This window comes from Mus musculus, chromosome X (genome assembly GCF_000001635.26).
Source record: "Mus musculus strain C57BL/6J chromosome X, GRCm38.p6 C57BL/6J".
NCBI lineage: Eukaryota > Metazoa > Chordata > Mammalia > Rodentia > Muridae > Mus > Mus musculus.
Window position 1 is genome coordinate 91,619,922 of NC_000086.7, and position 18,624 is coordinate 91,638,545.

The 18,624-nt window shown below is 36.9% G+C and overlaps 2 protein-coding genes across 3 annotated transcripts; both read left to right on the top strand.

Moving 5' to 3' along the window:
• The first annotated feature begins 4,321 nt into the window (after nt 1–4,321).
• Nucleotides 4,322–15,750, top strand: Gm14781 (predicted gene 14781). 2 transcript variants are annotated; one of them, XM_006528231.3, is made up of 3 exons: nt 4,322–4,396; nt 5,267–5,306; nt 14,497–15,743. In XM_006528231.3, exon 3 carries the CDS (start codon nt 14,523–14,525, stop codon nt 15,621–15,623), a length of 1,101 nt encoding a protein of 366 aa, XP_006528294.1. In that variant the 5' UTR covers nt 4,322–4,396; nt 5,267–5,306; nt 14,497–14,522; the 3' UTR covers nt 15,624–15,743. The 2 variants fall into 2 exon arrangements, with proteins under 2 accessions (XP_006528294.1, NP_001192197.1); NM_001205268.1 differs by lacking the exons at nt 4,322–4,396; nt 5,267–5,306 and adding an exon at nt 12,273–12,378 and having other exon boundaries at nt 14,497–15,750.
• Mageb17-ps lies at nt 5,432–6,556 on the top strand. The gene has a single exon (XM_017318654.1). The coding sequence runs from the start codon at nt 5,474–5,476 to the stop codon at nt 6,554–6,556; it is 1,083 nt and encodes a 360-aa protein (XP_017174143.1). The 5' UTR covers nt 5,432–5,473.
• Nucleotides 15,751–18,624: the final 2,874 nt, after the last annotated feature.

The window sequence follows — 18,624 nt, forward strand, 5'->3', positions numbered from 1 at the left end:
AAGCCAAGTTTAATGGCCCATCATTGGGAAGAGAGGCCCCTTGGTCTAGCAATCTTCATATGCCCCAGTACATGGGAATGCCAGGGCCAAGAAGTGGGAGTGAGTGGGTAGGGGAGCAGGGCCGGGGAAGAGTAGAGGGGCTTTTTGGGATAGCAATTGAAATGTAACTGAAGAAAATATCTAATAAAAAAAATTAAAAAAAACAAAAAAATATGAACAAAGGGGTGCTCATTTCCTGAAAATTCTTTCAACTCATAAACAAGAATTAGAAATTATTTGTCTATTTTAATAGGTCCAAGCAATAAGTGAGTGTACACTGATTAAAAATGGTTTGAGACAGCTCACTCACAGAGACAAAAATACTTCCAAAAATTTATAATGTATACAATATGGCAGTATATTAATCATAAATGTATTGTGCTTAAGGAATAGAATTTTGACAACATATTAGAAAATACAGTTCATCAGACATGAGGGCCATAAAATATTTAAAATGCATTTGACCATGTGCAGTAGTAAAATATTCTTAAAGTACTTGAAATTCTCTGAAACCAAATTCATGATAAAATGTTTAGCAAACTTTTATTAGGAAGCAATTTTATTCAGAAATATACAATGAATGCAATATAGATTTAAACATTATACATATCCCAAAAAAGTCAAAATTAGTTCATATATAACTCCAACTTTACGACTGATAGTAAGATAAAATGCATAACTAATACTCAAATAGCAAAAGAATATAAAAGTAAAGAAGCTAGTATAGTGAAGAGAACTAATTGAAATAGAAATATATTCTCCTAATTTTTTTTAATAAAAGAATTGATGTAACATCTGGTTCTTTCCAGAACTGATGAAAACATATATCCGAGAAAACAATTTCTTTAAATATTGTTGTTAATCACCCATAGAATACTGAAACTAGATCTCTTTTTCACACATTGTGCAAAAATCAACTCCAAATAAGTCAGTGGTCCTGAGGAAATATATCATGTAATTGCTACAGAAAGCCTTAGGAAAAAAATACAATTTAATAAACAGGTACTAGGAACACATTTATGAATAAAAGACTAAAAGTTGTGTACATAATAGTAAGTATCAACAAAGGAGAACCATAAGATATAAAAAACGATTCTGTCTAAAGAAAGAAAAAGATTACATGTCTGAAAAGAACAAAAAATGGAAGAAAATATTTGCCAGTTATATATATATATATATATATATATATATATATATATATATATATATATATGATAGATGTTTAGTATTTCAAAGGAGGTAGAAAAAAGTGCCCCACTAAGACTAGATAATGTTATAAATGAATTGGAATCTAAATGGAGTAGACACTCAACAACGATGTATACATGAAAATAAAAGTCCTATATTTTATGTCACCAAAAATGCAGATAATTAAACTTTGAGTTCATTTTGCCCTAGATAGAGAATCAATGATCATGGAAATAAAAATAACAAAGTAAATGTGTGTAGGGGGGGGCACACATGTGTGGGTGTGTATAAAATCATGCAGTACTGTTGGCAATGCAAATCAGTCAGTCATTATGGAAATCAAAATAGCATTTTCTGCTAATATTTCTATAGAGATAGTATATGTTTTAGGTACACCAAACTGGGTATATATACTAATCAGTCAAATTAAGCTTATAATAATGATATCATTTTTTTCCATTTTCACGGTACCTCCCACATTACCACAAGAAAACAGCTTATGTTTCCATAAAAATTGAAAAAAAAAAAACAAAACAAAACAAAATAAAAAACCAAACTATTTTATGTGAACTTTTAAGGAAAGTTTCACACTATTTTCCTAAAGAAGCATAGCATTTCTAAATAGACACTTAGTATCATGTGAATAAATATTGAAAACAGCATGTTAAGTGGATAAATATTGAAAACAGTATGTTAAGTGAATGAGTGCTACCATGAATAAAAGCACAGATTGTTTAGACATGTAAAATGTCTAAAGTATGTAAATCTATAAATGTAGACAAGAATACTGCTTGTCTAGGAATAATGTAGGGAAAATATATGGCTACTAATGAATACAGCTTTTGTAAAAGAACAGTTAAACAGCTTAAAATTGATATTGCTATGAATGTATATCAACTTTACATTCAATTATAAAACACTCTGGTGTATACTTTTAATATTTTAATATAGTATGACATTTAAGTAAATAAAGTTAATATTGGGATATAGTATGACATTTAAGTAAATTAAGCTATTAAAATGAAAAGTTATCTTTCACATATTTATGAAAGTATTATATAGTTTTATTTATCCATAAAGAGGAAGACTATACAATCTACAAGAAATTTTATGTAACTTGATATCAACATGTGAGACAAAATAAAGGAGACTCAGAATTTTTGTAAACCTCTGGAAACAACAATGAAATTGAAAAAAAAAAGAAGAAGAAGAAGGCTATAGGAGATCCAAGGAGAGTACACGAGAGTGAAGGAATATGATGAAAATATATTATACTTATGTATGAAAACATCAAAATGAAACTTACTTTACAGTTAATACTTGCTGCTGGTGCTAAGGTGAACTCATACTCACAAAAAGTAACTAGTTTGGGAAATAATTTGACAATATAATTTAGAAAGATGTTATTTGAAATTCCCTATAAGATTTCAGAAGCTTATTTAAATAAGTTCAACAGATAATTATAATATCAACACCTAATTATAATATGTAATGGAAAATATAACCACTAATATATCAACAATATTTAACATATTCTTTTTTTTTTTTTTTTTTTTTTTGGGTTTTCGAGACAGGGTTTCTCTTTATAGCCCTGGCTGTCCTGGAACTCATTCTGTAGACCAGGCTGGCCTCGAACTCAGAAATCCGCCTGCCTCTGCCTCCCAAGTGCTGGGATTAAAGGCGTGCGCCACCACGCCCGGCTCTTAACATATTCTTAATAGAAAACCAGACATAAAAGTACACATTTGTGAGATCTATATAAAACTTACTAATAGACAGTAAAATGAGTTGCCAATGGAAATACATAATTTATCCTTTATAGAAGAAATAGTTATGAAAACATCACTTACCTTAAATTCTAATTTTTTTCTTACGTTTGTATTGACAATAAGAGCAAGGCCTCTATATCTTAATAGAAGTAGTACCTGTGTTTGAATGCACCCTGAAATGGATGCAGGTCTGGAAAGACAACAGAATTAGAAGAGAAATTTGAACATAGGAAGTTTTAATTTTTTTCCTCTAGTGTGTAATATGGGGGACAGTGCATTTTAAAGTAAAATCTGAAATCAGTAGAAATTCACTCCTGAATATTTTAAATATATTCTGTCGGTTATCAGAGAATTTAGACATGGCTGCGAAACTAAGGCATTTCCTCATTTTGTCCTTAGGGTGTCTAAGTCTCCTAGGCTACCTTCATTGTGACTCAAAGTTGAATAGAATTGACCAGCATATAAAACACACTTAGACTTCTTGAAACAGTGGCAAGAATTAAAATCTTTAGTCTGACTGTCCAGGCTTAAAAAATATACAGAAAATGCCTAGTAACTTCAAATAATCAAAGTAAGAATCAACTTAATTCTCGCAAGGTGGCCCAGGCCTATAACTCCAACACTCAATAAACAGGCAATTGGACTGTTAATTCTAGGCCACTTTAGGCTGCATAAGGATTCCAGGACAGCCTAAGACATAAAAGATTTAATTGTGAAAAAATGAGAGACACCAGATATGATGGCACATAGGAACACCGAGGCAAAAAACTCATAAAAGCTCCTTTCAAGAGCAAGGTATCCAATTAGTTCTCAGGAAGTCTGAGATACAGAGAGACAATGATCAAAGATAAAAGGATAGTAGGAAAGAAAGTGTAGAGGTGAGGACTGAGAAAAGGAGTGGGAGAAGAAGAGTAAAATAAACCGACTAGAAGGATAGAGGTGGATGGAGAACTGAGAGGGTATCAATATGGGATTGTGGAGTACAGGACTAGGAGGGAAGGTGACAGATCATAGTGAATATTCATGGTCCAACTACAAAGACCTTGTAGAGCCCTTTTGATGCTTTACAGTGAAGCCATAAACAGGGATCCTAGGCTAGGATTTGTTTTGTTTTACCTTTTCCTCAGGATTCTGGTGGAAATGAGATGTTAGGTTGAACACCTATTAGCTCACATCAAAATATCCCAGCCCCAGGCAAAATCAACAAAAAGAACAGATATGAGTTCTATGGGGACTTCATTTTCCCCGGAACGAAAGAAGATAGGGACAGTTCCTCCTATGGAGTTCTATTCAGAGAACAGAGAACGGGAGGGGGATTCAGAAGTGGTGGACCCTAACTTCCGGTTAAAGGTCCAGTCGAGGAACTCCTCGGTCAGCTCAGTGTGGGCTCCTCTTTTCAGGTAAGAAAGTATCTCCAGGTGTTTTTTGAGGCCGTAGTGGGATGGAGGTTAGTTGTCAAAACTGTGACCACCAAAAACCTATCGCAAATCCCCTAAACCTTATCCTACTCTTGGCCAGAAAATGGAAACCAGCCGTACGGGCCCTTTCTGTTCTGGTTTCCGGAGTTCCGGACATGGCGGTTAGGCCGAGATATGTGTCACTTACCCCGCATTTGTTAGAGAATGAAATTTTGAGGCAGGAGGGCTAAGGGACAAAAGAAGAAATATAGGTGCTATGGATTTAGAAAGAGGGAGACCAGTCATGAAAATTGGGAAGATCGGGAAGATTGCCTGGTGCTCTTTGGGGACCCGATACACAGAATTGTTCTCCGTATGGTGGCCTAGGTGGGCTTAATGACCAAGGCACTACCTCAGTTTGTCGTTTGAAGAACAAGGACTTAGCAGATTTATACAATGTATTAAAAGATGTGCACAGTGAGGAGATCTGTGGAAGGAACAAGGGGGCCTTACACAAGTATATGTATATTTTGTATCTACTCGCTGAATGCCTTAATTTTCTCCTGTTTGTTACTAGTGAAGATTGTAGTGTTAAGTTTAGAGCAGCGGAGGAAAGTAATGATATAACCATAGTTTAAAAATATAGGGACTTTCGGGATAGCATTTGAAATGTAAATGAAGAAAATATCTAATAAAAGTATATAAAAAGAAAATATGTATATATACACGAGGGGTCTCAATGTAAACAAAGAGGGTCCTGAAATTTATCATATGAAGCCCTAGTGGAAATGTTAATGAATGTGTTTCTCTAACTAAGAAGCTGTAACATGGGGTGCCAGACAGTGGCCTAATAGAGTCTCATTTCCTCCACAGGTTTCTTAGGAAGTGGATTGATCAGGAGAAACAGAGCAAGGTGAGTACCCAAAAAGACGCCCAGAGAAGAGTGTCAGAGGGGGCATCCATTAAATGGAAGGAAGTTGCTCTCTACCTAGTGATGGTGTGAACTCATAGTTTTATTCTATTCCCCTCAGATATCTGCCTTTTTAGTGCTCCTGACGGGTGCTCCTGAGACAAGTTATCATGCCTAGGGGCAACAAGAGCAAGGGCCGCTCCAGGGCCAAAAGGCAGCAGACTCGAGGAGAAAGCCAGAATCTCCAGGGTGCCCAGCCCACTGTGGAGGAGGAGGAAGCAGCATCCCCCCCTCTTGACCAGGGAAATGCCCCCAGCTCCCCTGGTGTCAGGACTCCTCAGGAGTCCCAGGAGGCTACATCCTATGGCTCTCCTGAGCTAGATGTACCCTGCTCAGTTCACGATGTAGATGCTGAGGGTTCTGATGTTGCTGTTGGAGGTTCTGTTACAGGTGCTGAGGAAAGAAGTGCATATGCCTCCAAGATAGAAGCCGCAATTCAATCTGCACACAGAGATCCTTTGACCAGGAAGGCCACTGTGTTGATACAGTTCATGATGGAGAAGTTTAAGGTTAAAGAGCCCTTTACACAGGCAGATATGTTGAGAGTTATCAGCAAGAAGTACAGGGTGCACTTCACTGAGATCCTCAGGAGAATCTCTGTGCGCTTGGAGTTGGTCTTTGGCCTTGAGTTGAAGGAAATTGATCCTAGTTCTCAATCCTATACGCTTGTGGGCAAGCTGGGTCTCTCCACTGAGGGAAGTCTGAGCAGCAGTAGTGGGTTACCCAAGACAGGGCTCCTGATGACCCTCCTGGGTGTGATCTTTATGAAGGGGAATCGTGCCACTGAGGAAGAGGTCTGGGAATTCCTAAAAGTAGTGGGGATATATCCTGGGAAAAGTCATGTAATCTTTGGAGAACCCTGGGAATTTATCACCAAAGATTTGGTGGAGGAAAATTATGTGGTATACCGCCAAGTTCCTGGCAGTGATCCCCCAAGCTATGAGTTCCAGTGGGGTCCCAGAGCCTATGTGGAAACCACCAAGATGAAGGTCCTGGAAGTTATAGCTAAGATAAATAATACTTCCCCTAGTTTCTTCACTAGTATGTATGAGGAGGCTATGATTGATGAGGCTAATAGAGCAACGAGGAGAGTTACAGCCATGCCTGGCCATGTTGTGGATGTCAGGGATGTCAGGACTCATCGCAGATCCATGGCCCATAGCTCCTCTTCTAAGCAGTGGAATGTGTTATGAGATAAAACTAATAAATTTGCAACTTATTCTGTAATACATGAGAATTTGTATATGCATTTCCTTTGTTATTTTGCAAATGAGCTTTAATCGAGGATTAGCTTGCTTCACAATCTGTTTCTTAACATTGTACCTACATACATATTGCTGTTTTTCATATTTAAGATGAAGATTTGGCTAATTTCAAACAAACTGGGAAATCTTTAAAATGTTAATGTGGTATTGGAACAATGATTTTTCTGGTAATGTGTTATTGCTTGATGGTGTAGCAAAAGTGACAATACTAATTCAAAATAGTTGTATTTTACTCTTTCTTGTAATGCTGTTGGAAATAAACTTGGATTTTTATACTCAAAATGGCTTAGAAAATAAATTTTAATAAGTACCAAGAAAACAAGCAATCTAATTGAGAAATGGGACCTGGAACTAAATAAAATTCTCAGAAAGAACTAATACTAATAAACATTTAAAAATGGTAAACATACCTCCCTGGGAAGGGGAAATAGAATAGATTTTAAGGGTGGGTGGGGATGGGAATGGGGAGGGGGGACCAGGTGAGGGAAACGTGGAGGGAGAGAATACAGGGAAAGAGGTCTGGAATGGGGTTGGGTTTCAGGAGCAATATAGAAACCTAGTGCAGTTGAAGCTTCCAGGAATCCACACGGGTGACCTTAGCAGAAACTCCTAGTAATGGGGTTATGGGTCCTGAACAGACCATCCCCTATCGCTAAGCAAGGCTTCCAGTGGAGGGACTGCGACCCCAAACCAGCCATAAAACCTTTTACCTATAATTTGTCCTGCCTGTAAGATGTGCTAGGCTAAAAGTGGCACAGAAAATGGAGTGGGCAACCAATAAATGTTCCTGCTTGAGACCCATGGCACAAGAGGGAGCCCACCACTGGCAAGCAGAGACTGGGTAGCCCAGATACATAGGTTAGAACCATATATACCAGGCTAAAAAAAAAAGTAAATGAAATAATTTCTAATAATATTCTGCTACACTTGCAGACCAGACCCTAACATAATCATCATCAGAGAGGCTTCACCCAGAGACTGATGGGAGCAGATGCAGAGGCCCACAGACAAACATTAGGTGGAGTACAGTGAATAGCACAGAAAAGGGGGAGGAAGGATTGTAGGATCCACGGGGTCAAGGAAACCATAAGAAAACCCAAATAATAAGTTATCCTGGGCTCATAGGGGCTTACAGAGCCTAACCTGAAAATTGGGGAGCCTTCATGGGACTGACCTAGGATATATATATATATATATATATATATATATATATATATATATATATGAATGAAATGGTTGTGTAGCTTGATCTTCTTGTGGGACACCTAACAGTGGGAACAGGGACTTTCTCTGACTCTTTTGTCTGTTCTTGGGATATTTTTCCTTCTACTACATTGCCTTTTCCAGCCTTGATATGAGAGTATGTGCCTAATCATATTGCAACATGATATATTATTTCTCACTGATATCCCTGAGAGGCCTTGCCTTTTCAGAAGGGAAATGGAGGAGTGGATATGAAGGAGAGGGGCAGGAATAGGAGGAAAAGAGAGAGGGAAATCTGTGGTTGGAATTTCATATATGAGAGAAGAATAAAAAATATTCTACATAATTAGCCAAGAAGTAAATGCAAGTTAAAACAACTTTGAAATTTCGTCAAACCCATGACAGAATGTCCAGTAGTTTTAGTTAAATGCTTTTGGGAATGTTGAAAACAGAGGCTACATCCTCAATTTTTTGGAGTAGGAAATGAAGTCACTATGGAAATCAGTATGGAAATTCCATAAAACAAAAACAAAAACAAAAACAAGACCAACTATATCACACTTGTACATATATATTACAGGAACCCTACATTTTACTACAGAGAACATTTTCTCATTCATGATCATTGTTGATCTATTATTTATAACCAGACATTTGTAAGGCTAGATGTCCAAAACCTGATAAATAGAAAATAAAAATTATGAGGTCCCAGGGAGTGAGGAGGTCTGTTGGGATGGTGTGGGAGTGGGGACATCCTTTTGGAGACAGGGATGAGAGACAGGGTGGAATGGGATAAGGAACTGTCAGAGGTTGGACCAGGAGGGGGATAATGACTGGAGTATCAAAAAAAGATGAAAGATTAAAGAATAATAATATATTTTTTAAATTAAAAAAGAAAAAACTTAAAGAGAACAACAAAAAAGAATATATATACACATATATATGTATATATTTACACACATAAAATGATATTTTATTCAGCTATAAAAAAAGAAAAAATTATTTTCAGATAAATGTGAGCTAAGAAATAAGCATTCTGAATGAGGTAGGCCAAACCAGAATGACAAATACAACCTGTTCTCTCTCAGATTTGAAGGCTAGTTTTGAATCTGAAATATCTTTGTTTAAATTGGAATGCCCATAGAAGTCAGGAAACTGGGACTATGGAGGGCATATCAATAGAGGTGGGTAGAACACAAATGATATAAGGGGAAATGGAATACTGTAACAGTAAAGATAAAGTGGGATGGAATTGGGAGATCAGGGCAAAGGGGGGATGTGGAAAGGTATAACTAACTCTAAGGACCCTTGAAAAAGCCATATGGAAGTTTACTACCATAGAAACTTCCTAAATATATTTATATATTTAGGAATATATAGTTATATATTTAGGAATATATATATACTATATACATATATATATACTAATATATATATATATATATATATACTAATATATATATAAGTATATATATATATATATATATATATATATATATATATATATATATATACACTCACAGTTTACCCACAGTTGTCATCAACAGAGGCACAATGCTTTTCCCAGATAGCAAATAAAATGCCTAGTCCCATGTCTGGGGTACCATGCCATTGGCCAGTGGGTTTATAGAGACCTCCCTAAATATAACAAACCTCTGACATTATTATTTTTGGTTACTCTCCAGAACTTCATGGTAAGACTGTGAAGATGCCACATCCTTAAGTTGTAGCACATGGAGCAATCAAACTGGTACTGACCTGGAAGCTTCATTTCTACTCAATAGCTTTCAGAGAGCTGAATGGTGCTTCACATGCTACTAAGGGACAAAATATTAATGGTCCTGTGTGTATGCCCTGAGTGGTAAAATAATTATTGGCTTTGCAATATATGCCCACTGGTTCAATAGTGGCATTAATTTTCTGGGACTAATCCACCACATTCTATTCATATTTAAGACTCAATCCACAACACTGAACTCTGCTACCAGTAAGTGGACCATGAAATCTTGTCTGGGTAGGTGATAAGCCCCAGGAAAGAATTTATTACTATTATTTTCCTAAATGAGTATAGCATTACACTGCCTCTCAAGGATTTATATTTATTACACATAAAAGAGTGTGCCTTTCAACACTCACCAGACAATCTCTTTTTGTAGGCAATGGCATTTAACATGGAGACCTCAATTGGCCAATATGCAGAGACTATGAATAAAAGAATAAGAGTGCTTGGTTTTAAATGCTACATCTATCACACAACCTTTCCCCTTACTAGTTAGGGATCATCATGAAAGAAGAAGATAGAAAGAGTGTAAGACCCAGAGAAAGTAGACATCTGCAGCAAAATAATATTTGCAGGACATAAAAGGGATAGTGCATACTTGAGCTCATAATAACTGGCTCTTTGAGATGTGATTATAATAATGATATACTGCATATAAGTACAAAATTTTCAAAGAAAAAATTAAAGTATCAATAGAGGCAGATTCTGTACTATTAAAGGAATTATTTGCACCAGGTTAATTAGAGTTTATAAAGTGACTAGGGAGGATTTGGTATTGGAGCAATGATGAAAGGAATGAGAAAGAGTAATTTGAACTCAAAGCACCAATGAGAGAGGATTCCTGTCTTTGTCTTAAAAGAGGAATATTGATTTGATTACAGCCAAAGAAGAGCAAAGGAAATATCACTCCTAAATCATGAACACTACTTTTATTGGTTGAGCAGCATTTTGCCTGCTCTATGTCCTCTGATTTATTTAATTTTTAAAACATATTTGCAATTGCATTCTGTAAAGGAAGGTAGTTAAAATGTTGGGTACAAATCATCTCGGTACTAATTACTGTTACTTAGTGATTCAAGTCTTGTGTGATAGTGTATCAGGTGATTTATGTCCATTTTGTACTGAAATCTAACATGTTGCTGTTTATAAGATTCCCTTTACACATAAAGAACTTGAAATGTTCTCAAGTTCACAAGATTGTTATATGACCTACACAGGCTCGGGAATTTCTCTCATCAATATTTTCACATTTCTCCAAGCAAACCCTATGCCATTCATTTCCTGCCCATTACATCAAAAATGTATTTCTGCTGATAAATGTATAACTTCAAACTCAGAATAATGATTTGAAGTACAGAGACCAAGGAATAAGCAAATAAATAAATAATAATAAATAAAAAAAGATTAAGTGTGAATAAGGAGATAGACTGAGGTAGGAGGATTGTTAGAGGTTCGCATCAGTCTAAGCTGCTCAACAAGTTTCACCTTGAAAGACATAGAAACTGCTTGATGTTACATTGCCTATAGAGACAAAGTCAGTATCCATAAACCTTCAACAAACTAGGGGCTAAAATATTAGAAGTTTCAGCCTGTTACTATACGTCTATGTCTATGTCTATGTCTATGTCTATGTCTATGTCTATGTCTATGTCTATGTCTATGTCTATGTCTATGTCTATCTCTATCTATATCTCTATCTCTATCTATATCTATATCTATCATCTGTATCTATCTCCATCTCTATCATCTCTATCATCTATATCTATATATCTATATATCTATATATCTATATATATCTGCATAACAGTTACATGATGGGCCACATCTGGTTAGATGTGAAAGGAAAATATAGATTAGCACAATTTGTATGTGACAACATAAATCCTATTTTGGGATATCTGCTTAGCACTTTTCTGTTTCTCCATCACATTCCCTGCAAGGGGTACAGGGAGACATTGGCCAAGGTTTGAAAGTAATGTGACATTTTCCTAGGAACTTCACACTGAAGTTATAGTATAGGACTGTTACAAATGAGACACATCACAACAACCACTTCTTAATAAAATTATCCACATTGATCCTAGGGAATGTCTGTTTCCTCCTCTGGAAGAATGAGGTTAGGGTGAGAGAAAAGAATCAGTTTTTATTGGAGATGAAGCCCATAAGCAGCTATTAAGTTGATATCCCATTACTCGTTATCCAGGGTTCTGAATGGCATAAGAACTGTCTTCTATATGAGCAATCTGTAATTGGGGAACTATCTTTCTGTGACTGCCTTGTTTAATTATTTTACTTATTTACAAAATCTTAAAGTATTAGGAGTTGTTAATAAAATGATAGTATCTAGATATCATATGTGTATATTGGTGAACAGACCAGGCAATACTGATTACTGGGAATTAAGTTGCAGTTATGGAAGAACAAGAAGTTCTGATGTGCAGAATGATTAGTGACAATGATTTACTGCAAATTGAAAAGGTTGTAAGAAATAATTTTGAATTATTTCTGAGGAAAGCCTTAGGTAATTCCCTGCTCTTAGAGCTGAGAGGACCACATGAAGTCTCAGTCCTAACAGCAGTCTCAAAATTCTGAACATTATGATGTGACATGATGTGACATACTTTCTCCTATTGTGACAAAAAGGGAGTTAGAATTTGGCCTGAGTTTTACTTAGTGGCCTACTCATTCAGTTTAGGAACTCTACTACGTTTGTCCAGAGGACACTGAATCTATCCAGATGATAGGGAGAATCATCCACTTCTGAAGAGTGAGTATGTCAAAGAATCTATCCCTTATTCTCAGTACCTGGAGAGATGGGGCAGGAATAGTCAATAAAGGACCTCTTATCACTCCAGCCTTGGGGAGATAAAGGTAGTGTTGTCTTCACCATGAGAACATAGACCACAGAGAATGTTAAGAAATGTGCTTGAACCTGTACCAGACATGAAAGGAATGACTGAAGGGAATGTCTACAGTAGCTAAATAAATGGCATAACAAATAATCTAACCTTACTCTTGGTTCTATCCTTGAAGATTCATAGCAGGGTTGTGAAGGTCTGAGTCCCGCTACTTATTAAATTAACTGAGGTGAGGTGATATCATTGAACTGAATGTGTAGCCACAATTAAAATGAAATTGTAGGTGTCCTCTAGATCTATGTGCTCATGTAGTGATCCTGAGAAAATTCTAGTTGCCCCCGAGTCCATCCAAAACAGGAAATATCTCCTGAGATTTGTAAGATTTCTTAATGGGAGTGACAAACTGAAGTGTGTCAGGAGCCAACTAGGAGAGGTTAAGGCTAGCAGTTGGCCTTCCTGAAGGCGGCCCAATATTTTTGCAAGGTCTGCAATGGGTGAGTTCTATGCAGCAAGGTACTAAAGAGAATTCATCCCATAACTACTTCTTACAGCTGAGATGTCTTTCCTATCATTATTAAATCATATAATAATAACCTGGGCACTAGCCCATGCTATTGATCAGATTTCCTATAGCTCAACATAAAGATGCACTTTAATAGATTAATGTGTGTAGATGAATTAATGATTCTATAGAATTTCTGATGTGATTCAAATAATTTTAGGAAGACTGTTTTAAGAGATGGTCTTAGATTCTTTGCTAGAAAGTTGTAATAAAGTTAGAATCAAGAATAGAATGTTTCCACTCCTCATGATAGGAAGGAACGGCTGCATAATAACAAACACAATGGGCTTTGTTACAAAAGGGATTATTACATTAAAAAGAAAAATGGTCTTGGGACCATTTGTGTTCAAGGAAAAGCTTTCAGGTTCAAGGATGAAGCCATGGGTGTGCATTATGGTAAGACAAATTCATGTAAAAACCTGTTGCTTTGAATTTATAACAAGCTTGCATTATGAAACATTGCTTTGTACTTGTTATCGTTATCCTTCTGTCACTCCCATTATATGTACCATTTTATCTATGAGGTAATTTTCTAAAATAAAATAAATAAACTTGTCTAAGAAGGTATAAAAAAGCCAGAGAAAAAAGTTGATGGACGGTATGATTTGGGAGGCTCTACCCCATCCATCCATCTTTCCATATGAATATGTCTGTTTGTCTGTATGCACTTTCTTAGGTGTATGTGTGTGCGTGTATATAATCATGCATGAATACTTGTGGAGTGTATGCAATAGGTGGTTGGGCCGAAGAAAAATGTGAATGTAAATGTGTGTATGAATGTATAGGTTTTTGTGCACATTTGCTTGTGTAAAAGATTTTCTTTTCCTTTCCGTTGACTCTTGGTCACAACAAGTTAACTAGCATAGCCAGAGAGATTTCTGGCAGCCTGGCCAGAGAAGGGAGATCTAGCAATAATTTTTTTTTTTTTACTTAATACCCCACTGCTAGGCAACAGATGTTAATCTCCCAAGCTAGTGGTTTTATACATAAAATATGCAAGAAAGGTTTTAGGACTTTTTAGAAGCTATCAGCAGGGTTGTTAGAGAGCTAGATGGCCAGAGATCATCAGTCTTTAAAGCTACCTCTATGCCCAACACTGTGCCCCCACTTTAGCCCATTCCAGGACTTGCTGTCTCCCAGTAGAAGGGCCCCTTTCTTTTCCTTGTCTTGGTATACAAGGAGATTTGTCATGTCAGGAACAAAATAGTGAATGGTTCCCATGTCCTACCACCAGCTGATGAGTGAGGCAGTGCCTACAGGTAGCAGGCTCATTTGTATTCCTTTGCAGGTGTCTGAACACATCTTGGGGGTTGGGAGAATCAGAATATGGTGCATCCCTTAATATCTATCACAGAAAACACCAAATGTCATATTCCTTAAAGCTACAGTAGAATTTACAGGCTGAAGGTCTGTTTGCCCTCTCATTATCTCCTACATATCAGATACTCATCTCTTGTTCTCTTAGGTATACTTCTACTTATTGTAGTCACCATGCCCAGGGGTCAGAAGAATAAGCACCACCGCAACCGCTTGAAGAATAAGAAACACAACCAAGAGAAAGTCCATCCTCAAAAAGATGAGTCTCAGGAGAAAGGCCATCATAAAAGAGATGATTTTCAAGATCATAAGGAAGCAAGGGATAATGCAGCAGTAGAAGAAAAGTCTTCTTGCTCTTCCCCTTCTGTGCCTGGGGAGACTCTTGAGAAGCCACCAGCTTCCAAAACAAGTAGTGACGCTGGATGGCTTTCCTGTGTATCATCGCCTGCCACTGTTTGTGGAGATGAATTAGAATTTGATGATGGTACTTACTTTCACTGTGGGGGGAACTCATTATACTCAGAGTATCGAACCTGCCAAGAAAATCCATGCAAACATTGCCTAGATATGTATGTGAATCTTGTGGAGCAGTATGTACTCTACAAATTTAAAATGAAAAAACTCATTGACAGAAATAAATTAATAGATCTTATTGAACCAAAGTACCGGTATAATTTTAGTGATATATTTAAAAGAGCTTTTGAGAACATTGAAATTGTGTTTGCAGCTAGTGTGATTGAAATTGACTCAACTAATCACGTTTATGATCTAGTCAGCAAGCTAAAACTCCCCAACAAAGGAAGGGTTTGTCCTGGCAGGGGTTTACCAAAAACTGGTCTTCTTATGACTATCCTGGCTATGATTTTTATGAACGGTACCTCTGCTTCTGAGGAAGACATTTGGAAATTCCTGAATTATATGCAAGTGTACCCAGGGAGGAAGCATTTTATTTATAGAGAGCCACGGAAGCTCATCACTCAAGATTTCGTAAAACTGAAGTACCTGGAATACAAGCAGATATCCCTTAGTGATCCTCCATGCTATCGGTTCCAATGGGGTCCAAAAGCTTATACTGAAACTACCAAGATGAAAGTCCTAGAATTTATGGCTAAAGGCAGTGGCGTTGAACCTAGTACTTTTTCTGTACAATATACAGAAGCTTTGAGAGAAGAAAATCAAAAGACCAAGATAAGAAAATGGTATCCTATCCTGGCACAAAAACATTGTCCAGGACATAGCCATCAACATGTCCAGAAGGTTATGAAACCTCAATAAATTATGAGACATTACCTTCGGAAAAGAAATTATAACATCACGTTTGAGATTTTCTTTGAAGCAAGAAATAAAATCACAAAGAACAAGAGAATGAAATATCAAGTAATAAAGAATAACCAATAAGGATTTTTGCTTATTAGTTTAAGTCTTTTAAAGGTTTTATATATTAATAGATTTAAATTATTAATTATGTAAGAAACACTAAGTTTTAAGAAATTGGCCTTCTTAATCAGTATATTTCTTTTTTTATATTTATTTATTTATTTCTCCTTTTAATTATTAGATATTTTCTTCATTTACATTTCAAATGCTATCCCAAAAGTCCCCTATACCCTCCCCCATGCCCTGCTCCACAACCTACCCACTCACACTTCCTGGCCCTCGCATTCTCCTGTACTGGGGCATACAATCTTTGCAAGACCAAGGGCCTCTCCTCCCAATGATATATGGCAAATTAGGCTGTCTTCTGCTACATATGCAGCTAGAGAAATGAGCTCTGGGGGTACTGGTTAGTTCATTTTGTTATTCCTCCTATAGGGTTGCAGACTCCTTCAGCTCCTTGGGTACTTTCTCTAGCTCCTCGATTGGGGGCCCTGTGTTCCATCCAATAGATGACTGTGAGCATCCACTTCTATATTTGTCAGGCACTGGCATAGCCTCACAAAAGACAGCTATATCAGGATCCTGTCAGCAAAATCTTGCTGGCATATGCAATAGTGTCTGGTTTTAGTGTCTTATGGGATGGATCCCCGGGTAGGGCATTCTCTGGCTGGTCCTTCCTTCTGTCTCAGCTCCAAACATTGTCTCTATAACTCCCTCCATGGGCATTTTGTTCCCCATTCTAAGGAGGAATGAAGTATCTACACTTTGGTCTTCCTACTTCTTGAGTTTCATGTGTTTTGCAAATTGTATCTTGGGTATTCTAAGTTTCTGGGTTAATATCCACTTATCAGTGAGTACATAACATGTGAGCTCTTTTGTGATTGTGTTACCTCATTCAGGATGATATCCTCCAGATTCATCCATTTGCCTAAGAATTTCATAAATTTATTTTCTGTAATAGCTGAGGAATACTCCATTGTGTAAAGGTACCCCATTTTCTGTATCCATTCCTATGTTGAGGGACATCTGGGTCCTTTCCAGCTTCTGGCTATTATAAAAAACGTCAGTATATTTCTTAAGATCAAATATCTATTTACTGGGGTTCAGGAATTGCTACACCAATCATACAAACATTGATCTCAGTTAAGAAAGTTTATTAAAGACACACCCTAATAGTGGTCAGATGAGGAGAACTGTGTTTGAAATGTATTTGATTTGAATTGGGTTCACAATTGTGTTTGAAATTATGACATCAACCAATTCTCAGAGTAGGATTTTTATAGGGATTATAAACAGGTTCCATAGTTTAAAAGGGAACAAGGGGAGCAATATTACCTTTTGGCTTACTAGAGAAAGTATTATCATCTAACCTTTAAGCTAAATGGTTCTGAGTGAGATAAGAGGGGTGTTGCATGGGTGGTGAAGTGGGCAATTTTATAACATTGAGATAAAGGAGTATGGGTGATTCAACCACAACTGTTTGGCTTATTAGTAATGTTCTTCCGTGTCAGGTATGGATAGTTACTTCTGGGAAGTAGAGTCTGAGAACTTGAATGTAATTTCACCTTATGAGTAAGATGGAGACTAAATACAAAATGGATACAGTTATATTAAAATGAGCAAGCCTCAACATTCCCCCTTTGAGTTTTTCCTGTGAATCAAATGATTGACAGTTAACTTTTCTCTGAGCTTAGGGGGATCTGTTAAACCAACTTTTATCCCAGCTTATATTGGTGTTTATAATTCTGAAAGTTCTTGATCAATTAATCTGTTGACTTAAAAATCTGAAATTTTGGCTTCCCTTAATAAGTGCTGCTGCTTCCACGTTGGCAGATGCTGCTGTGTCCATTCCTTCTAGGAGGGGCACTAGTATTGTAGATGCTCTGGCCATCCTGGATCAGTGTAGAAATCCTAGGTGCCCCAGCATCCTTCTCTGGATTAATAGAATTCCTGAGGCAATTGATCTACTTGCAAGCAAAAGTCAGAAGTTTCAGTGAAGATAAAAGGACTAATACAGGGAGTCCAAAAGCAAACCAAGTGCTTTAAACTATTTCAGTGATCACCTGTAAGTGAATTTCAGTACTAAAGGTACAGAGGTTCTGCTATTTTATGAGTCTGAGTACAAGCAGAGGCCTTGTCCTTCAGTCCTTCTCAGCATCGAAGTGTTTTCATGCCCCCAAGAGCAGTTGTTCTCAGTGAGAGGATTTAACACTTTATTTAGAACAATGATATGTAAGACCTATGTAAGTGGGCTGGAGTCTCTGGACAGCGAACTTCATTCAATGTTCCATACCAGATACATAAAGGCAGAATCCTCAAGTCTTCTCTATATCCCATACATTATCTATATCATTTTTAAATCTTAATTTGAATGGTGAGGGGATTTCCAAATTTTTAAGAGTGGTTCTCATCTCTCTATAACTGAATATAATAATCCTTATCTGTCACTGAGGGAGCTAATGTTTCATAGCAGCCACATAGCACAAACACAAATACTTTGCACAGTCAGGGCCTCTATTTGAAGATGAGGAATATATCTGAAGGGTGGTTAAAGTGTTTTCCATATTCTGGATCCCATATCCAAAAGACCCAGAGAATGAGAGATTATATGTTTGCAGTCTTTGGGCACCTATTCCATTTTGGCTCAAATCCTTTATATAAGTCAAACGTGAAGGTGAGAGGAATGCTAGGCATTGATACTAGTAATTAGGCTCCTGTCTGTAGTTCTAATCAAATTCCATATGTGTTTTATGGCAGCATATGCCTCAGCAGGTCTAGGCAATGTAAAATCAAAAACTAGTCTCCAGATTCTTTTACCAGTCTGCCTTTTAACAGGTTTTGTGTGTGTTTTCTGATGACCTATTGCTGGTCTGGGTCCTGATGTTTCCAGGGAGCAAAC

Bases quoted from the DNA above. Each gene is read 5' to 3' on its own strand.
- Mageb17-ps (XM_017318654.1), top strand. From the start codon at position 5,474: ATGCCTAGGGGCAACAAGAGCAAGGGCCGCTCCAGGGCCAAAAGGCAG.
- Gm14781 (XM_006528231.3), top strand. From the start codon at position 14,523: ATGCCCAGGGGTCAGAAGAATAAGCACCACCGCAACCGCTTGAAGAAT.